Source organism: Chanodichthys erythropterus, chromosome 6, assembly GCF_024489055.1.
Source record: "Chanodichthys erythropterus isolate Z2021 chromosome 6, ASM2448905v1, whole genome shotgun sequence".
NCBI lineage: Eukaryota > Metazoa > Chordata > Actinopteri > Cypriniformes > Xenocyprididae > Chanodichthys > Chanodichthys erythropterus.
The window spans coordinates 2237501-2257998 of record NC_090226.1 but is presented as its reverse complement, the minus strand read 5'-3'; the positions used below and the strand labels follow the sequence as shown (position 1 = coordinate 2257998).

The window sequence follows — 20498 nt, the reverse complement described above, 5'->3', positions numbered from 1 at the left end:
GGTGAACTATCCCTTTAATGGGAATGTTAGCAAAATGTTCTTAGAACGTTGGGAATATCTTAAAAAGTCATACTCATCTTTTCTGTGAAATATTTTATCAACTAGAAAATGCTCTTTTTGAGTGCAGTAATATATATATATATATATATATATATATATATATATATAATATATATATATATATATATATATATATACATATATATTATAATTTTTTATTCTTATAAAGGTTTAGGATGAATGTTATTTAACATATACATATTTAACGCATATGATTTTTTGTGAATGATTTTGCATTATTTTTTTGAAATATGAGATTTAAAAAAAAATTAAATATGCTAAAATATGAGATCTTCTATCTGAGACAGGCTTTGTTATATACTAATAATATTGATTGTAAAACACCGTCATTGTGTTCTTTTGTTCTGCTGAAAGATCCTGTAATAATGGCGAAATTCGTTCATCCCTGTCTCTAGTGGGCAGTAGAGTCTCTTTCCCGCGATTATCAGCGCTTGAATAGCGCGCTTCGCGCGTGCGTTGGGACCGGTCGGGACGTCTGTAAAACGTGGGCTGGATAACATTCAGCAGAATGGGGTTAAAATGAATTTGTTTTACTGACAAACTGCTCCGAAGTCTCTAATAGAATAATAGCTTAGTAATAAATGTTATCTGTAAATTATACGTTGAAATGTTGTTTAGATTTAAACAGACGCTGCTTTTGTCAGTCCGGATCCAAATCATGAGAAACTCCAGTCCGTTTTTAACGGTCGTTATTGTGAGCGGAAGCAGTCGAGTGTAAACAGACATGATGATAAAGATTTAACTTCACACACCAGGTAAAACGCTTAGAAATATGATTTATCTTTTCTGCTTATGCTTTACACGGTTATAAACTTTAATTAATGTGTTTCAGAAGATTTTAACCATATATGAGCAGAGCTGACTCTGTTTATCGTGTCATGACAGCTTCAGTTTGATGTTTTCGTGTGTTTCAGTGTCATGGAGAGTTATGAAGATTTTATTCAGAGACTTTATAACAGTCATTATAATGATGATGATGAAGATGATGATGACGACTCGCAGAGACCATCGTCACTTATCGTGTTTCATGGAGCTCGTGTCCTTCCTCCTCTGGTATGAGCATCATCATATTCATATCTTCTCATTATACATGCACATATGCTAATGTGTGTTTGTTTGTTAGCTGAATGAGCAGCAGAGAGATGAGATGAGACGACTGCGAGAAACAGCCATGAGTTTGATGATGAAGAAGAAGAGGAGAGAGGAAGAGTCTCACGTCAGCGTGAGTTTCTGAGACATTTCATATGACCTGATGCTGATTATTATGTTTATTTAATGAATAATAAATTTATCATGCTGCTTTTTATTAAAGCTTCAATCTAGAAATCATACATCAAAACAGCTGACATCAAATTTACTTTCTTAAAGATGCAGTAAGTGATTTTTGAGAAACTCGTTTGTGAATTTGGGGGCGGGGCTAAAGATATAGGGATGTGATCATTTTGGGTAGGGGATTTTTATAGCTTTATAGCCAAATTCACAACATGCTATGCAACACTGGCACCTCCTCCCTAATGAATGGACACGCCCCTTAATGCTGATTGGCTACATGTGTGTTTTGGTGCTCGGTCTGATCCACTGTCAACAGCATTTCTCATGGGGCGTTCACACCAGATGCGACTTGCGCGAATAAATCACGCTATTCAATTTATTAAGTAGTAGTTACTTAGAAAGTAGTTGTAAAATGCGGCGAATAAGCTCAGTTTGCTGGCTTTAGCTAGCTAGTAGTCTCAATATGTATATATAGCTCAAATTGAGTAAAGACCGTAAAGATTGTCCGACCTCCTCACTCAATTTCTTTCAATTTCGGATTTCTGCCTCCGCTCGCTACGTCGTAATCACGTCATTACTAGAGCAAGCTCCTGATTGGTTAATGCGGCATGAATTTTCGCAAAAGTGCCTGAAAAACTCAATTCGTGGCGCATCATTCGCGCGAATCACGTCATTTGCGCCGCCGGATGTCTATTCGCGTCTTTGCATTGACTTAACATGTAAATCTCTCGTGCTTAAAGGAACACTCCACTTTTTTTGAAAATAGGCTAATTTTCCAACTACATCGTGTACTAAGATAGACGGAAAATGAAAAGTAGTTCCTAGCCATATCGGCCTAGAAAATCGCAACTTTTCATTTTCCATCGGTCTGAATACATGATGTAACTACAGAAGAGTCAAGTTTTAAATAGGAAAAATATTGAAACTCTTTGGTCATTTTTGAGCAGGATGCTAATGGTCTAATCAGATTCAATGAACTATGCTAAGCTATGCTAAAAGTGCTACCGCTAGACCCCGAGATTGGCTGAATGGATTCAAAAACGGTAAAACTCAACTGTTTAACTATAGGGGAGTTGGAAAATGAGCCTATTTAAAAAAAAAAGTGGAGTGTTCCTTTAACGATCTGGTGTGATCAGAATCAGAAATTCAGAAATTGCTTACTGCACCTTTAATTCATGTTCCTAATAAAAATGGATTATGTCTTCCTCACATTGTTTCCGTGTGTCAGTTTATCAGTGATGTTGAACGACACACATACAAGAGTGATGACATCATCTCATCCGCTCCGCTCACGTCAACAGCTCTCGATGGCCAATCAGCCAATCAGCTGAGAGCTTCTCCAGAGGACGAATCGCAGATCACGGTTCTGTTTGAGGGCATTGGATATAAAACTCAAAGAACGAATGACGCACCTGACGATCATTCTCACAGCCGGATGATGATGATGTCATCGGGATATGTGACCAATGACAACACAGACGTCACCTGTGACTCCAGCTGGATTGAAGGAGACGGGGGACCGGCTGGAGCCGTCCCCTTAGATACGACACAACCGACCACTACAGGATGTGACATAATCAGTCACGCTCCAGTAGATGGAGCATTCTTAGAGGAGGAGGATGTTGTGTTGCCTTCAGAAAATGTTACAGAACTGGTAAACCCTCCATCTGACCCGGATGAGGGTCCGTATCGAATGAGCCTTCAAAACCTGCTAAAGAAATCCCAAGAGTACCGGCGGCGTCAGCGTCAGCTGCGCAGTCAAGCCAAAGCCAAAGCTGCAGCCGAGCACAGTCTGTCCGATAAGGAGAACGAGGAACTCCTTCCCAAACAGACTTGTAAGACAGAGCTGAGGAAAGCCAGAGAGAAGAGGAAGGACCATCAAAGCCTTCATGATGAAGATAACGCTCAGATTGACACTCTTCCTCAGGCCACGTCCACAGCACTTCCTGCTACGGCCAGATCTCTGTACGTCTCCAAACAGAAGCCGGTCAGCGTCTCCAGATCTTCCTCAGCAGCGGGTAAGAGATTCACTAACATCCCCACGCCCAAGTTCTGCCTAAGTCCCGTGCGCTGCACCAAAAAGGCCAGCAGGATTCCGGGTCCGGTTCGGAAAGCTCTGAGCGAGTCTGAGCCGAGCGCTCCGGCTGATGCCAACATCCTCGGCTCGTCGAATAATGTAGGGATGATGTCGGCGCAAACGGAGCAGATTGCTCAGCTAGAGCTAAATCTGTCCAGCCTTAAAGCACTGATCTCAGACCTGGAATCGACGCTCACGCTTTCACAGACAGGAAGTCCAAAGGATAACGGCGCTAAACAATCCTCCACGGTCACTTTCAATGAAACGGTCCAGGAAGAGGATTGTGGGATAAATCAAGAGAACTCAAACTCGATCCAAAACAAAACCAGTCGCTCAATCGTAGGAGTCCTCACCGAAACCGCTAATCATTCTGAGCGAACAAACGCAGATGAAGCAGAAAACTCTCTGATTGGCTCGTCTTACGATGTCGACGCCCCCTCCAGCCTGTGGACGCAGCTGACCCCTGAGACGGGAGGTCATGAGGGTGTGTCTCGTGTTAAACGGAGGCTCCTGATGAACGAGGGCGAAGCGTTCACTCCCGGACGAGAGCGGTCCAGCACGCCTAGAGGTATGACTGCGATAGCTAAACGATAATATCGTAATTGCTCGTATTTTATCGTATTTTAACCCTGTAGTGCTCCTTATTTAGGGGTCACACTCATACTCCCCACAGTAGTTTTTTTTTGTCTGTAAAATCAGTTATATATTTTTGTTCAACAATATTTTTTATTTAATATATATTGTATTATGAGAGAAGTTTATGGAACTAAGTAATATTTAGGCAATAAATAAGATCGATTTGTTTCCACAATTTTTGCAATATAATTTAGTGCTGTCAAAGTTAACCAAAGTTATGTCGTTCCACGCCTGTAAGACCTTTGTTAATCTTCGGAACACAAATTAAGATATTTTAGTTGAAATCCGATGGCTCCGTGAGGCCTGCATAGCCAGCAATGACATTTCCTCTCTCAAGATCCATTAATGTACTAAAAACATATTTAAATCAGTTCATGTGAGTACAGTGGTTCAATATTAATATTATAAAGTGATGAGAATATTTTTTGTGCACCATAAAAACAAAACGACTTTTCAACAATATAGCGATTTCAAAACACGGAGCTTTACGAGCCTAATAAATGTTGAAATTGATAGCTTTCAATTATACTGTAATGTTGAATGTCTATAATTAATGTTTTAAAACAATCAATTTCATAGAGACATCACATGCCTTCATTCATAAAAAGATGTCATTAAACAAATATTTAAAATATACCGTCTTTAAGTTGTTTCTACATTAATTTTGAGTAACTGTGAAATTTTTACAATATAAATATATTAAAAACTTAATCGCAATTAATTACAGAACAAATGTGCGATTAATTAATTCTTTTTTAATCGATTGACAGTTCTAAATATAATATAATTAAATAATCCAGATATATACGGAAAAGGATTAGGGCCAAGCAATAATAAAAAAATAAAACCATCTCGAGATTAAAGTTGTTAAATTTCAAGAAAAAGGTTGAGAGAAAATGTTGAGAATCAAGTCATTAAATTACGAGAAAAGTCGTTAAATTACGAGAACAAATTCGTTAAATTATGAGAAAAATGTTAAATTTCGAGAAAAAAGTCGAGATAAAATGTTGAGAATAAACTCATTAAATTATGAGAAAAAAGTTGTTAAATTACGAGAACAAATTCGTTAAATTACGAATTTATCATAATTTACCGACTTTTTTCTCGAAATTTAACGACATTTTTTCTCATAATTTAACAAATTTGTTCTCATAATTTAACGAATTTGTTCTCGTAATTAACTTTATTCTCAACATTTTATCTTGACTTTTTTCTCGAAATTTAACTAGTTTTTTTCTCGTAATTTAATGAGTTTGTCAACATTTTATCTCAACTTTTTTCTCAAAATTTAACAAATTTGTTCTCATAATTTAACGACTTTTTTCTCGTAATTTAATGATTTTATTCTCAACATTTTCTCGACTTTTTTCTCGAAATTTAACGAGTTTTTTCTCGTAATTTAATGACTTTATTCTCAACATTTTATCTCGACTTATTTCTTAAAATTTAACGAAATTTTTTCTCATAATTTAACAAATTTGTTCTCGTAATTTAATAACTTTATTCTCAACATTTTATCTCGACTTTTTTCTCGAAATTTAACTAGTTTTTTCTCGTAACTTAATGACTTTATTCTCAACATTTTATCTCAACTTTTTTGTCGAAATTTAACGAGTTTATTCTCATAATTTAATGAGTTTATTGTCAACATTTTATCTCAACTTTTTTCTCATAATTTAACAAATTTGTTCTCGTAATTTAATAACTTTATTCTCAACATTTTATCTCGACTTTTTTCTTTACTTTAATCTCGAGATGGTTTTATTTTTTTATTATTGCTTGGCCCTAATCCTCTTCCGTAGATATAAAATAATCCAAATAATCCATAACTTTTGTTTAAAAAAAAAAAAAAAAAAAACAATTCTGCATTGCGGCTAATATGTAAATTCTCTTTAAGTTTTGTATTTGTGTGTAATATATATATATATATACCATTTAACCTTTTTGGAATCATTGCAACAGAAGTCACAAAGGGTTCATACTGAGTCTGATGAAGTAAAAAAATCAAAACGTAACAATTTTTTTCACTCAAAAGTGACCGTAGAGCACAAGAGGGCTGACATTGAGTATGTCAATCACTTTGCAAAAAACATGCCTTTTATAGTGCACACTTTTACTGTGTGATCTGATGTAGACTAGTAGAGTGTAGTTAGAATGAGCCTGAAATTCTATATATTGGGGCAAAATATGACTTATTTCTATGATATATTCTATATGATTCTATACAGTATTTTAGATACTACATTGTAGATTTTTGCTGTTTCGCCAAGGAAAATAGCTCCAAAGTGTTTTACTCCTGAATGAATCAGTGTTTTGTTTTTTAACGAGTCAGCGATTCAATGATCCATTCATAAAGACGTCACATGCTTCCTTCCGCACATTGCGTTCCCAAACATCATCAGCGCTGTGACATTCAGTGCCGTTCTTTATGTGTTCAGTGATGTCATCAGTGCTACAGTCGTCTGCCCAGACGCAGGAGGATCAGGTGACGGCTCTGATGGAGGAAGAGCGCAGACGACAGCAGGAACTACTGCAGGTGAGCATCAGTCACATGATCGCATGCAGATCAGCTGCTGTGCCTTTAAGAGTCCTGATGTTCATGATGTCATGTGGATTTTAAAGAGAAAGTACACTACGTCTGTCTCTGTCAGCTGATCACTGGTATATATTACATCTCTAACAGAATCATTCACCAGCACACGCATGTCGGACTCTATGATCGGACCTGAAGATTGTGGAAACGTTTCGTTTAGTTTCTAGCCGAAGCTTCACACATTTCTCCTTCAGGTCCTGTAGCTGCTCACGCCATTAATTACTGCCTCTAATTTATGCATCGAACTGGCTTTAATGTTTTTATATTAATGACCCGTCTGTGTGTTCACTGTGGGAACTGACACAGAAAATGAGGATAATTGTGTTTAATTCATGAGCCGCTGATCTTAAGTGCCTGAACACACCTAACCGTCTCTCTCTTCACCTCCACGTGCCCTCTTATGTCATCCTTCTGTCCTGTTTTCATTTGTATTCTCTCGTTCTGTCATTCTAAAGTGTTTTATTGGCATGACAGGATTGTTTGTTGCCAAAACAATAAAAACAGAAGCTGAACTTAACTATTTCTGCTCATCAAAGCTGCATTAATTAGATCAAAAATACTGTAAAAATTGTGAAATAGTTTTACAATATAAAATAACTGATTTTTATGTGAATATTTAGTAAAGTGTAATTTATATCCAGTGATCAAAGCTGAATTTTCAGTGTCTTCAGTGTCACATGATCCTTCAGAAATCATTCTAATATGATGATTTGATGCTCAAGAAATGTTTATGATTATTATCAATGTTGAAAACATGTCAAAAAAATGTTTCTTGAGAAGCAAATCATCATATTAGAATGATTTCTGTAGGATCATGTGACACTGAAAATTCAGCTTTGATCACTGGATATAAATTACACTTTACTATATATTCACATAAAAATCAGTTATTTTATATTGTAAAACTATTTCATATTTTTTACCATATTTTTGATCAAATATATGCAGTCTTGGTGAGCATAAAAGACTCTTTCTGAAACATTAAACATTCAGTCTTTCCACCCAAAAACACAAGCTCATCTGGAAGTGAAATGCTTGTGTTGTCTGTGATTGATCATCCTGTCTGTCTGACTGTGGTTCGGTCTCTCTATCAGTCGTTAGCGGTGCGGTACCAGTTCCTGCGGAGCGTGTCCTTCCCGTGTCCCAGCGCAGGCTCACGTCTGGAGGACACGTCGACCTCGCTCCTCGGCTCATCTGTCTGCACACACGCTGGGCTTACAGACGCGCTCCACACCTCACGGGTGCGACACACACACACACACACACATAGATATGAAGGCAGTGAGTCTGATGAGTGCTCATCATCTGTCTGTCTCTCTCACAGCAGTGCTGTCTGTCTCTGGTGGCGTCCTGTCGCCCTCTGCTGGCGGCGCTGGCGAGGGGTTTCCTGACCCGTCGAGTCCTCCGCACAGAACGCGTGACGCGGCTCATCAGGACCATCAAGGTGAGCTCCGCTTCCTGCTGACGCCGTACTGACAGCACATTTTCAATCATTAGATGTTTTTATTAGCTTTTTTGGGTGACGAGATCTTTTTTCTTTTTTGGGGTAATAAATTATTTATATATATTTTTATTTTTGTGACAATTGTTTTTGGGGAGGGCAGGTGATATTTTTATTTTTTGGGTCAGGTAACTAGATTTTTTTTATTCTGGGGATGATTAGATTTGTTTTATTGGGGAGAGGGGTGTGTGAGATATTGTTTTATTTTTTATGTCGGGTAATAAGATTTTTTTATTTAATTATAAATTAAATAGATATTTTTTATTTTTGGGGTAATTTTTTTTTACTTTTTTGGGGGGTGAGGATATTTTTATTTTTTGGGTCAGGTAATCAGATATATTTATTTGTTTATTAATTAGATATATTTTATCTTCTTGGGGTGATTAGATCATTTTTTGTGATGGGTGAGGGTGTGATGAGATCTTGTTTTATTTTTTAGGTCAGGTATTAAGATTTTTTAATTAATTAATTAGGACCATCAAGGTGAGCTCCACCTCTTGCTGACGCCGTACTGACAACACATTTTCAATCATTAGATGTTTTTATTAGCTTTTTTGGGTGACTAGATATTTTTTCTTTTTGGGGGTAATATATGAAGAGTTTGGTTCCAAAACGCGATAAACGCCATTTAAAAAAAAAATGAGTTTCCACCAAAATCAGTATTGTATCTGGTCGGTATTGAAAAGTCATTTATTAATTTTGCGCAAAATGCGATATCCGCTGTGTTATTCTGTAATGTTTTCTCCCTTTCTTTCCAAAACGCGACAAACGCCAGTCTCTTTTTTCTGCAGAACGTGATATATCCGCTCTCAACCAATCACAGCGCACCATTCCACGCATTGTAAACATTAAAGGCTTTTTAAAAAGCCGTTTTAATACCAATGTACTCGGTAAATGTGTTTATTTAACCGTGCGGTGGCGCCAGATACTCTTTAATCGGTGATGACAAATAATTTATGACATTAACAAGATGATCCGTTGAATTCATTTTGGGAGCGACGGCTGAATGTATTTTAGTAAAATGTCTGTATATAAGATAAATATTGGCAAAGTTTAGACTCTGTCATATATGTGAATAAACTTGCTTTGTTGTGTATTTTCAATTTTGAAAAATAACTTTTATATTGATGGATTAATTGCATTTTGAAAAAAACAGTGTCATGGATTTATTGCATTTTGGGAAAAAAATAATACGTTTTTATAATAAACTTTTAAAAATTAAAATGTAGATTTGAATTTTTAATGTTTTAATTACCAAAAGATGCTATGTGAAAGTCTGAAACAGAAAATAGTGGTTTTCATCTTGCCACTTTCTTGGTAAAGAAAACACCTTTTTACTCAAATTAATCAAAATGGAGTTATTGCGTTTTGGAACCAAACTCTTCATATATATATATTTTGTTTTTGTGACAATTGTTTTTGGGGAGGGCAGGTGATATTCTTTTTTTTTTCTTCTTCTTTTTGGGTCAGGTAATTAGATATTTTTATTTATTTATTAATTAGTTATTTTTTCTATTCTGGGGATGATTTAGATCATTTTTTTTTATTTGACTGGAGGGGTGTGTGATCAGATATTTTTTATTTTTTAGGTCAGGTTATAAGATTTATTTAATTATTTATATATTAAATAGATACTTTTTGGGGTAATATATGATAAAGATTTTTTTTGGTGGGGGTAATTAGATTATTGGCGTAATATATAATTTTGTATTATTTATTGACTTTATTGGGGAGGGAGTGATATTCTCATTTTTTAGGTCAGGTAATCAGATATATTTATTTGTTTATTAATTTAGGTATTTTTTATCTTCTGGGGTGATTTGATTTTTTTATTTTTTTTATTTGGGGGATGTGATCAGATATTGTTTTATTTTTTAGGTTAGGTAATAGGATTTTTTTATTTAATTATTTATATATTAAATAGATATTTTTAACATGGTATAAAAAACTTAATAAACAAACAAACAAATATATATTTTTTATTTCTGGGGTAATATTTTTTATATTTTTATTTTGGGGGTCGGTGATTAGATTATTGGTGCAATATATTATTAATATTTTTTGATATTTTGGGGGGATGATATTGTTTTTTGGGTCAGGTAATCAGATATTTATTTGTTTATTAATTAGGTATTTTGTATCTTCTGGGGTGATTAGATAATGTTTTTTGGGGGGGGTTATCAGATATTGTTTTATTTTTAGTTCAGGTAATAATTTGTTTTTTAATTTTATATATTAAATAGATATTTTTTTGTTTTTTGGGGGGGATTATATTATTAGTGTAATTTATTATTATTTTTTGTGATATTTTTTGGGTCAGATAATCAGATATTTTTATTTGTTTATTAATTAGATATTTTTTATCTTCTGAGGGTGATTAGATATTTTTATTTTTTTATTTATTAATTATATATTATTTATTTATTTAGATGTTATTTTTGGAGGGAGGGAAACGGTTAGGCTATTTTGTTTTAAAATATATATTCTTTTATGCTTAATGTTTTTTGAGTGATATTTTTATTCATTTTCTTTGAGTGATTAGACATTTTTAATTATTTTGGGGAGGATTAGTTGTTTTTTGGGTGATTAGAACGTTTTGTTCCTGCTGGATAATATCTACATCTTCCATAAAGAGTTTTGATTTCAGATTCCACGTAAAGCGTCCCATGATCTCACAGCCGTGTGTGTGTGTGTTTGTTGTCTCAGGACACACAGACGTTCCTGCTGACGTTCCAGCGGCAGACGTCCGTCGGCGGCCGACACGACCTCATGCTGCAGGATCGCGTCACACTGCAGGTCAGACGACTCTCTGAAACACACACTGCACGGGTTCATGACGGTCACATGACTCTCTCTCTCTCGGTTTGCATCATCAGCTGCGAGCGGCGCGGTACGAGCTGCACGAGATCTTCTTCAGCACGAGCTCCTGTGAGCGCATGCAGATGATCCGCTGCGACCGAGAGCTGAGCCGAGACCGGCGACTCAAACCACACGTGAGAAACTGAACTAATCGTCCTTTACTGAAGCATGTAAACATGTCTATGCACAGACCGTCGTTGTCTTCTGCGCTTTTTCTTGTTGTGGCGGTTAGCAAACAGTGTTGCATTACTGCACGCCCCCTTCTGGATTGGAGTGTGAATTGCCTGTGTCTGACTGTGTGCACAGAACCATGACGGTTCGGGACGAATACATGTACTGATGATGAGGTCAGGGGTTCAAAGCATCATTCATGAGTCTCTTCTGTGTGTTTCAGGATAATAAAGCGAAGGGCTTCCTCTCAGCCGCCACCAGGAAAGCTTTAGAGCGCAAGAAGCTGGTCATGTGAGTGAACCTGCAGAAAACCGTAGTGTGAATGAATTTGAGCTGATCTTAAAACCCTAACATTTGTGTTTCCTGTGATCAGGCTACAGAGGAAGTCAGCTGACAGGAAGAAGTTTTCACCGTCGGATGTGGAGAAATGGAACCTTGTGCCAAAGAAAATCACTGCGAGATGAACGCAGCGCGCCACAAACTCTTTTACACTCGTGTTTTTATACTGTTGTGTTTGAACATGTTTTCAGTTATGGTTTATTTATGTTTCCTCTGAGAGTCTCTCAGCTTCAGCTCTGCTGTCGCTCCTTGCTGGTTTTCTATCTTTGCACACTTCAATAAATTATTAATAATGATTATTGTATTTTGTCATTTCCTCAAAAGATCAAAAAGATCTGAAACAAGAAAATAAGAATGAGCCTTCATCAGAACAGGGAGGCTTTATTCTTATTATTTGGTTGATATTTAATAGTTGATTAGATATTTTATTTTTTTAGTTATTAGATAGTCTTTATTCTTTATTTTCTTTGATTTTTTTATTTAACTGTTTTGTCATTTTCTCAAACAAAAATGTCTAAAAAAAGAATTGATTTTTAAAGATTTGTTTACATGTTTCACACTTAAGCAACTAAATTAATAGGCATTCAGTGATTTTATCACATTGATCTCATGCGATTGAAGCTTTTCAATCAAACCAGTTCTTTATATAAACAAGCATTAAAAATTAGTGCCATAAATAAATTGAATTTGATTATTAAATGTCTAACCAATCTTGCTCATGAAATCATGTCAATTAAAAAAAAACATTTTGCAATTTAGCTATTCATTTTATTTTTTGCGGGTAATTATATATATATATATATATACACTTTTTTTTGTTGACAATATTCCTAAAAAAATGGAAGGGAATCCCTAAAATGGATAAAAAAAAATAACTATCAATGCAAGAACAACATTTGGACTGACATCTACGGAAGAGGATTAGGGCCAAGCAATAATAAAAAATAAAACCATCTCGAGATTAAAGTTGTTAAATTACGAGAAAAAAATAGTTACATTTCAAGAAAAAAGTCGAGATAAAGTGTTGAGAATAAAGTCATTAAATTATGAGAAAAATGTTAAATTACGAGAAAAAACTCGTTAAATTGAGAAAAGTCGAGATAAAATGTTGAGATTAAAATTGTTAAATTACGAGAAAAAAAGTTACATTTCAAGAAAAAAGTCGAGATAAAGTGTTGAGAATAAAGTGAGAATAATTTAACGACTTTATTCTAAACATTTTATCTCGACTTTTTTCTCGAAATGTAACATTTTTCTCATAATTTAACTAATTTGTTCTCTTAATTTAATGAGTTTATTCTCAATATTTTATCTCAACTTTTTTCTCGAAATTTAACGACTTTAATCTCGAGATGTTTTTTTTATTATTGCTTGGCCCTAATCCTCTTCCATAGACATCTTTATGGATTAAACTATTAGAAAATTAAGTCTTTCACAGAAATATAAAACACTTGTTTTAGTATTTTTATTTAAAAAGTGTTGCAAATGTGCAACTATCTAGAAGCCTGTGTCGAGGATCTGTAAAAAAATTAAGTTTTTTTTTTAAATGGAAAAACAAAACAACAAACACCCTTTTAAAACATATGTATATTTTCAAGTGTATAATGCGTACATATTCTTTTCATTTAAATAATCTAAATACAATCTGTGATGTTTGATTGACAATTTACAAACAGCTTGTGAAACTGTTGACGTCACGGGCTGAAACCCAACATCCCGTTTGACACCCAAAATGAGTGAGAATCACGAGGTCCTGATCCGATCCAGAGGAAAGCAAAATAAATAGTGAGCAGTGGATGAACTGGACAGGTGATCAGTTTTGGCCTTTCATACGACGACACACAGCTTCATCTGTTTTCTCAGGACTGAAACACGTACGACACACACGAGACGGACGGACTGAAGCAACCATTCACAGCAGGTTCTCCTCTTGAGAGAAACATCACTTCCTCCTGAACGTCACTAATGCTGGAGATCAGGAGAGATTCGTGCGTCTCAGACGCTCCGGATCAAATCGCACACACTCGTTAGTGTTTACGGGTTCAAACAAACGAGCCTGAAACCGTTTCCTTCCTGACGGACTAAAAACACAAACGTCCATCTGTGACATTTACACACAAACAAACACAAACAGCTCATATTTCACCCCAAAATCAAGTCATTTTTTTTTAAGATTTCTTAACATTTTTTTTTAGAACCATTAAGATTTTGTGCATTATGACAGATAATGATGATCATTATGACACATTTCCCCCAAAATTATTGACTGTATGCCAAAAAAAAAAAAAAAAAAAAATCAATCTCATTTATACAATCAAAAGTGATATATATAGATATATATATATATATATATATATATATATATATATATATATATATATATATATATATATACATATACACACACACATATGATTATATTTAATTATACATAAAATAAAATATAAATTAAATGTAATTATATATAAAATATTTATATATAATATAAAATATAAATTAAATATAATTATATATTTTATATAATTATAGATAAATATATTTTAAATTTAATTATATATATAAATATATTTTATCTATAATTATATATAATTTATATTTTATATTATATTTATAGTTATAGTTATATTTATATTATTATATTTTAGATTTAGAATTTATAAATGCAATGATTTACAATTTCCTTTTTTTAAGGGATTAAATTGTTTGTTTTTTTGCATTCTGGCTATTTTCATGACAAACAAAAAAGGCAAAACTCCTGGTTGTGGAATGAAATACGACTGTTTTTCACAACAAAGCATGAAACAAAAACAACATTTATTGTCGTTCTGATTTTCTGATGCCGTGTTTGTGTAAATACGATCATTCGACGACACATCAATCATGTGATGTCAGCAGGAAGGGACGTGTTCGAACAACACTGTGTCAATAAAGTCAATAAAGCGCAAATGTTCGTTTTCCCCGGAAACCTTCAAAAAAATAAAAAAGTTAAATATCTAAATCCCCATAATCCCAGTGAAACAATCATTGATTCAGTGACCGATGCTTGTCTTCAAATATCATCTATGTATTCAACAGTATGTACAGCAGGTGGCGCTCTCGTCACTAACACTCACACTGAATACAGCGAATGAAGCGACACACACACACACACACACACACACACCTGAGCACGGAGAGGAGGGGCTGCAAGGCATTATGGGATGTCTGAGGGATGCCGTCTAGTGTCTCGTGACGGAGTAAGAATGAAGTCAAATTAAAGCCAGTGTCAGGCTCCAGTCATACACGTCCGTTTGTGTTTCCCGCGACCCAATGAGAGCGTCCGGCAGAGATGGGCATCCGGGGCCGTCCATCGGGGTCATGTGACGTTGACCTCCAGCACGTGATGGTCGGTGCCGGGAAGCACCAGCACCTGGCGTCCCTGCGTGCCGTTGAACACCTGTCCGGGTCCGAAGGCCTGGCGTTTGGGCATCGGGACGCCCCTCGGCTGCTGCTCGCCCAGAGACTGAACGCTCCCGCGGCTCCGCAGACTCGCCGTGTCCGCCTGATCCTCCAGAGCCTTATCCAGCACCGACAGGCTGTCGTTCTCCAGACACGAGTCTGCCGGAGCACAAACACCAATCATCGAACAGAATGGACTGAACGAATGAACCGATTCACTCAAAGGCTTCACTACAACCCGCCAAAATAAAAGTTCATTCAATTATTACAGAAAATGTATAATGTACTTCACAAATACACTTAAGGAATATCACACAAATTCATGTTTTAATTCATAAAGTACTGAATAAAAATTGAAGATATAATAAATTGATTTAAAAAAAAACAAATGCAATGTTTCTTTGCAAAGGAATTACTGTGAATTCATTGCTTTTTAGTGATAAATCTGTATTGAATCAAAAGCAAAATGAAGCAGAACTGACTGTCCGAATGAACAGATTCACTCAAATGTATCAGAATCATGTGTGTGTGTGTGTGAGAGAGAGGCTTCATTACAACCCAAAATAAAAGGCAAAATAAAAGTTCATTAAATTATGACAGGAAAAGTAAAATGTACTTCTTAAATACAATTTATTAGAATATTATCTTTAAGGAATATCACACTCATTCGTGTTTTAATTTATAGAGTAAACCTGGTAATATAAAAATAAATCGAGTAAACTTAAAAAAAATTACATTTAAAAATGCAATGTTTCTTTGCAAAGTAACTTTTATTTTCATTTGATTACATTTTCAAAGATTGATTGTACTGTTAAAGTTTTATGAATTCATTGCTATTTGGTGATAAATCTGTATTGAATCATAAAACATGAAATGAAGCAGAGCTGAATTGATTCGAATCAGAATTCGACTCAAATGGATCAGAATCGTGTGTCAGTTCTAGAAGAGTAAAGGCCCATGAATTCAGTGATGTGGGAAAAAACTCTTCAATACAAACCAAAAGAAATGATGACAGAAAGAGGCAAATGTACTTCTAATAAATTTAATCTAAATAAAAATAATAATAATAATAATAATGCAATGTTTTGATGTAAAGGAGTTGCATTTTCATTTGATTACACATTAAAAGATTTATTAAACTGTTCAAGTTTTATGAGTTTATTTGATTATTCTGTTGTGTAGCACTGAATAAAAAAATGAAAAATAAAAATGCAATGTGATGCAGTGTGTATTTTCATTTGATTCCATGTTTAAAAAATGTATTAAAATGTTCAAGTTGCTTTAAAACAACATACAGAAAAATGTAATCAAATAAAAAAATCAAACTTCTAATAAATGATTGTTTAAGTGTATGCCGTGAGCTGACCTGTGTCGGGCTGGATGATGACGCTGGCGTGATGCGGCAGGTACTTGAACACACGTATGTTGGGGAAGGGCAGCTGACCCGCGAACAGAGGCATGATCTCCATCTGAACCTTGTGTGTCGCCATGGCAGCGACCGGCATAGACACGACCCCTGAACTCTTGCCACACACCGCCCAGTTACTGTGGTTGTCAATCACTGCACACACACACAGATCATCCAAATAATGAATAAATCAGAAAACCTCTTTACTTGATTAAAAAAACCTTTAGTGCATGTCTTCATTTGGAAAGGGACATTCAATTAAAACTATTTTATTCCATTTTCTGATTATAATGCAAATAAATTACTGCTGTTTTTGTATCTAAATAATTTAAATGTAAAATACAAAACAATGCAAATTTCATCTGTGACACCGCAGGAATGATGGGAAAAATGGTCACTTTTGAGCTAAAATATTTAATTGATTTAAAATAACATTTGGATAATTTAACAACATGATCACATGCTCACGGTTCTCTGATGTTGGGTAATGGTCACATGGCATGCAGGTCAAAAAATAAAATATTTCATGTTTTTTAGTAAGTGTTTTAATTTCATTTGCAAAATTTTAAAATGATTTATTCATATCACTTCATATGACTTTTTTTTTTTTTTTTTGGTCATTTAATTATTATAAGGTTTTCATTAACTCACAAAAAACAGCTTGAAAAACATAAAAAATGTCATTTTTTAGTAAGTGATTTATTTTTTGGGGTAACATTTTAAAATAATTTATTCATTATTTTGACATTTTGATGGAAGAGGATTAGGGCTAAGTAATAATAAAAAAATAAAACCATCTCGAGATTTAAGTTGTTAAATTTCGAGAAAAAATTTGAAATAAAATGTTGAGAATAAAGGTTAAATTACGAGAAAAAACTTGTTAAATTTCAAGAAAAAAGTCTAGATAAAATGTTGAGAATAAACTCATTAAATTACGGGAAAAAAAACTCGTTAAATTTCGAGAAAAAATAAAATGTTGAGAATAAAGGTTAAATTACGAGAAAAAGTCTAAATAAAATGTTGAGAATAAACTCGTTAAATTTCAAGAAAAAAGTCGAGATAAAATGTTGAGAATAAACTTATGAGATAAAAAGTAATTAAATTACAAGAAAAAAGTCGAAATAAAGTGTTGAGAATAAACTCGTTAAATTACGAGAAAAAAAATCGTTACATTTCGAGAAAAAGTCGAAAAAAAATGTTGAGAATAAACTTGTTAAATTACGAGAAAAAACTCGTTAAATTTCAAGAAAAAAGTCGAGATAAAATGTTGAGAATAAACATTAAATTATGAGAAAAAAAGTCATTAAATTTCAAGAAAAAAAGTCGAAATAAAATGAGAAGAAACTCGTTAAATTACGAGAAAAATCTCGTTAAATTTCAAGACAAAAGTCGAGATAAAATGTTGAGAATAAACATGAGAAAAGTCATTAAATTTCAATAAAAAAGTCGAAATAAAATGTTGAGAATAAACTCGTAAAATTACGAGATAAAACTCGTTAAATTTCGAGAAAAAAGTCGAAATAAAATGTTGAGAATAAACGTTAAATTACGAGAAAAAACTCGTTAAATTTCAAGAAAAAAGTCGAGATAAAATGTTGAGAATTAACTCGTTAAATTACGAGAAAAAACTCGTTAAATTGAGAAAAAAGTCAAAATAAAATGTTGAGAATAAACTCGTTAAATTACGAGAAAAAACTCGTTAAATTGAGAAAAAAGTCGAAATAAAATGTTGAGAATAAACTCGTTAAATTACGAGAAAAAACTCGTTAAATTGAGAAAAAAGTCGAAATAAAATGTTGAGAATAAACTCGTTAAATTACGAGAAAAAACTCGTTAAATTTTGAGAAAAAAATCAAAATAAAATGTTGAGAATAGACTCGTTAAATTACGAGAAAAAACTCGTTAAATTACGAGAAAAAACTCGTTAAATTTTGAGAAAAAAGTCTAAATAAAATGTTGAGAATAAACGTTAAATTACGAGAAAAAACTTGTTAAATTTCAAGAAAATTTGAGAAAATGTTGAGAATAAACTCATTAAATTATGAGAAAAAAAGTAATTAAATTACAAGAAAAAAGTCTAAATAAAATGTTGAGAATAAACGTTAAATTATGAGAAAAAACTCGTTAAATTTCGAGAAAAAAGTAGTTAAATTATGAGAACAAATTCGTAATTTAACGACTTTTTTCTCGTAATTTAACAACTTTAATCTCAAGATGGTTTTATTTTTTATTATTGCTTGGCCCTAATCCTCTCCCATATTAATTATTATTAGCTTTTCATTAACTCACAAAAACCAGCTTGAAAAACACAATATATCATGTTGTTTCTATAAGTGATTTATTTATTTTTTTGTAATATTTTTAAATGATTTATTTATTAATTTGATAATTTATGATTTAATTATTATCAGCTTTTCATTAAGAACATAAAAAATGTAATGTTTTTAGTAAGCGATTTATTTTTAGGATAAAATTATAAAATTATTTATTCATTAATTTGACAATTTTATGATGTAATTAATTATTATCTTTTTATTGAAAAATAAAAAAGTAATGTTTTTAGTAAGCATTTTTTTTATTTAAATAATTTTAAAATTATTTATTCACTATTTTTATGTTTTTATGATTTAATTATTATCAGTTTTTCATTAACTCACAAATACCAGTTAGAAGGACATAAAAATATCATGTTTTTAGTAAGCAATTTATTTTTATAGGTAAAAGATTATTAATTAATTAATTTGACATTTTTATTAATTATTTAATTATTAGCTTTTCATTAACTCACAAACCCCAGTTTGGAAAACATCTGAACCTGAAATCTTGATGTTGATCAAGTTCATGTTTCTTCAAGTCATCTTCAGCTGTCGTACCTTCATACATCAGTCGTGAAGTGCGAAGACCTTCCGTCTCGCTGAACTCCTCGTCGGACCGGTCCGCGTCATTGGGTTCAGTGAGGCGCGTCAGCGACACCTCCAGCCTGCAGAGGGTGCCGGTGCGGCAGTGCTGCTCGCCGGCGGCCGGACGGATCTCTGCTCTCACGCTGTACAGAGTCTGACACAGACAAACATGTGATGCATTAAACTGATGCTGCAGCGCAGTCGATCGTCTGTCTGCGAGAGAACGAGACTCACGGAAACTCTCTCCACTGCAAACTCGTAGCTGTAGGGTTTGAGCGCCGCGTCCGGTGCGTCTGCAGGAGCGAAACTGGCCGAGAACACACACTGCAGAGAGACGGGCGGCACGCCGCTCCACCGCAGCTCCCACACGCTGAACACACACTGCTGACTGAACACCACCTGAACACACACACACACAGATCACTGACAGAGTCTCGGTAGAGCTGCATGATTAATCACTAAAAGATTGTGATTTCGACTCGAACACATGAAATCTTATTTCTAAATGACAACGATTCACTCTGTCTATTAAAGTATGATCACAGCAAACATTCAGAATTAATTCATTCAAGAGATTTGTTCAAAACGTTGATTTATAATGGAACAAGTGAAGTCTTTGCAAATGAGTCATTGAATCATTCCTTCAAGAGATTTGTCCAAAAGTGCTGATTAGTGAGTGAGTCATTGAATCATTCATTCAAAAGTGCTAATTTGTAATGAAACAAGTCTTTATTAGTGAGTCAAAGAATTATTAATTTGTGAGATTCATTGAAAAACGCTGATTAGTAATAAAACAATTGAAAAATTTGTGAGTCATTGAATCATTCACTCAAGAGATTTGTACAAAAGAGCTGATTAGTAAAGAAACAAGTCTTTTTGAGTGAGTCATTGAATCATTCACTCAAGAGATTTGTTCAAAAGAGCTGATTAGTAAAGAAACAAGTCTTTTTGAGTGAGTCATTGAATCATTCATTCAAGAGATTTGTTCAAAAACTCTGATTCATCCAGTAATGAAACAAGTGAAGTCTTTTCGAGTCACTGAATCATTCACTCAAGAGATTTGTTCAAAAGAGCTGATTAGTAAAGAAACAAGTCTTTATTAGTGAGTAATTGAATCATTCATTCAAGAGATTTGTTCAAAAGAGCTGATTAGTAAAGAAACAAGTCTTTTTGAGTGAGTCATTGAATCATTCATTCAAGAGATTTGTTCAAAAACTCTGATT

General features: G+C 33.9%; 2 protein-coding genes across 3 annotated transcripts in view; one reads left to right on the top strand and one right to left on the bottom strand.

Annotated features, from left to right (window-relative positions):
- The first annotated feature begins 374 nt into the window (after positions 1-374).
- Positions 375-11795, top strand: cp110 (centriolar coiled-coil protein 110). Of its 2 annotated transcripts, none has more exons than XM_067387060.1 (11): positions 375-836; positions 996-1134; positions 1205-1303; positions 2582-3998; positions 6505-6602; positions 7754-7900; positions 7987-8103; positions 10867-10956; positions 11037-11153; positions 11414-11481; positions 11564-11795. In XM_067387060.1, exons 2-11 carry the CDS (start codon positions 1000-1002, stop codon positions 11652-11654), a joined length of 2379 nt encoding a protein of 792 aa, XP_067243161.1. In that variant the 5' UTR covers positions 375-836; positions 996-999; the 3' UTR covers positions 11655-11795. The 2 variants fall into 2 exon arrangements, with proteins under 2 accessions (XP_067243161.1, XP_067243160.1); XM_067387059.1 differs by having other exon boundaries at positions 7984-8103.
- A 2384-nt stretch (positions 11796-14179) lies between these two features.
- The window catches only part of trappc10 (trafficking protein particle complex subunit 10), a 25856-nt gene continuing 19537 nt past the window's right edge, over positions 14180-20498 (bottom strand). The window contains exons 20-23 of the mRNA XM_067387058.1: positions 19510-19674; positions 19249-19429; positions 16334-16528; positions 14180-15126 (exon numbers count right to left, since the gene is read on the bottom strand). Of these exons, the coding sequence (XP_067243159.1) occupies positions 14885-15126; positions 16334-16528; positions 19249-19429; positions 19510-19674 (783 nt within the window). The 3' untranslated portion in view covers positions 14180-14884. The remainder of the gene's footprint in view (positions 15127-16333; positions 16529-19248; positions 19430-19509; positions 19675-20498) is intronic.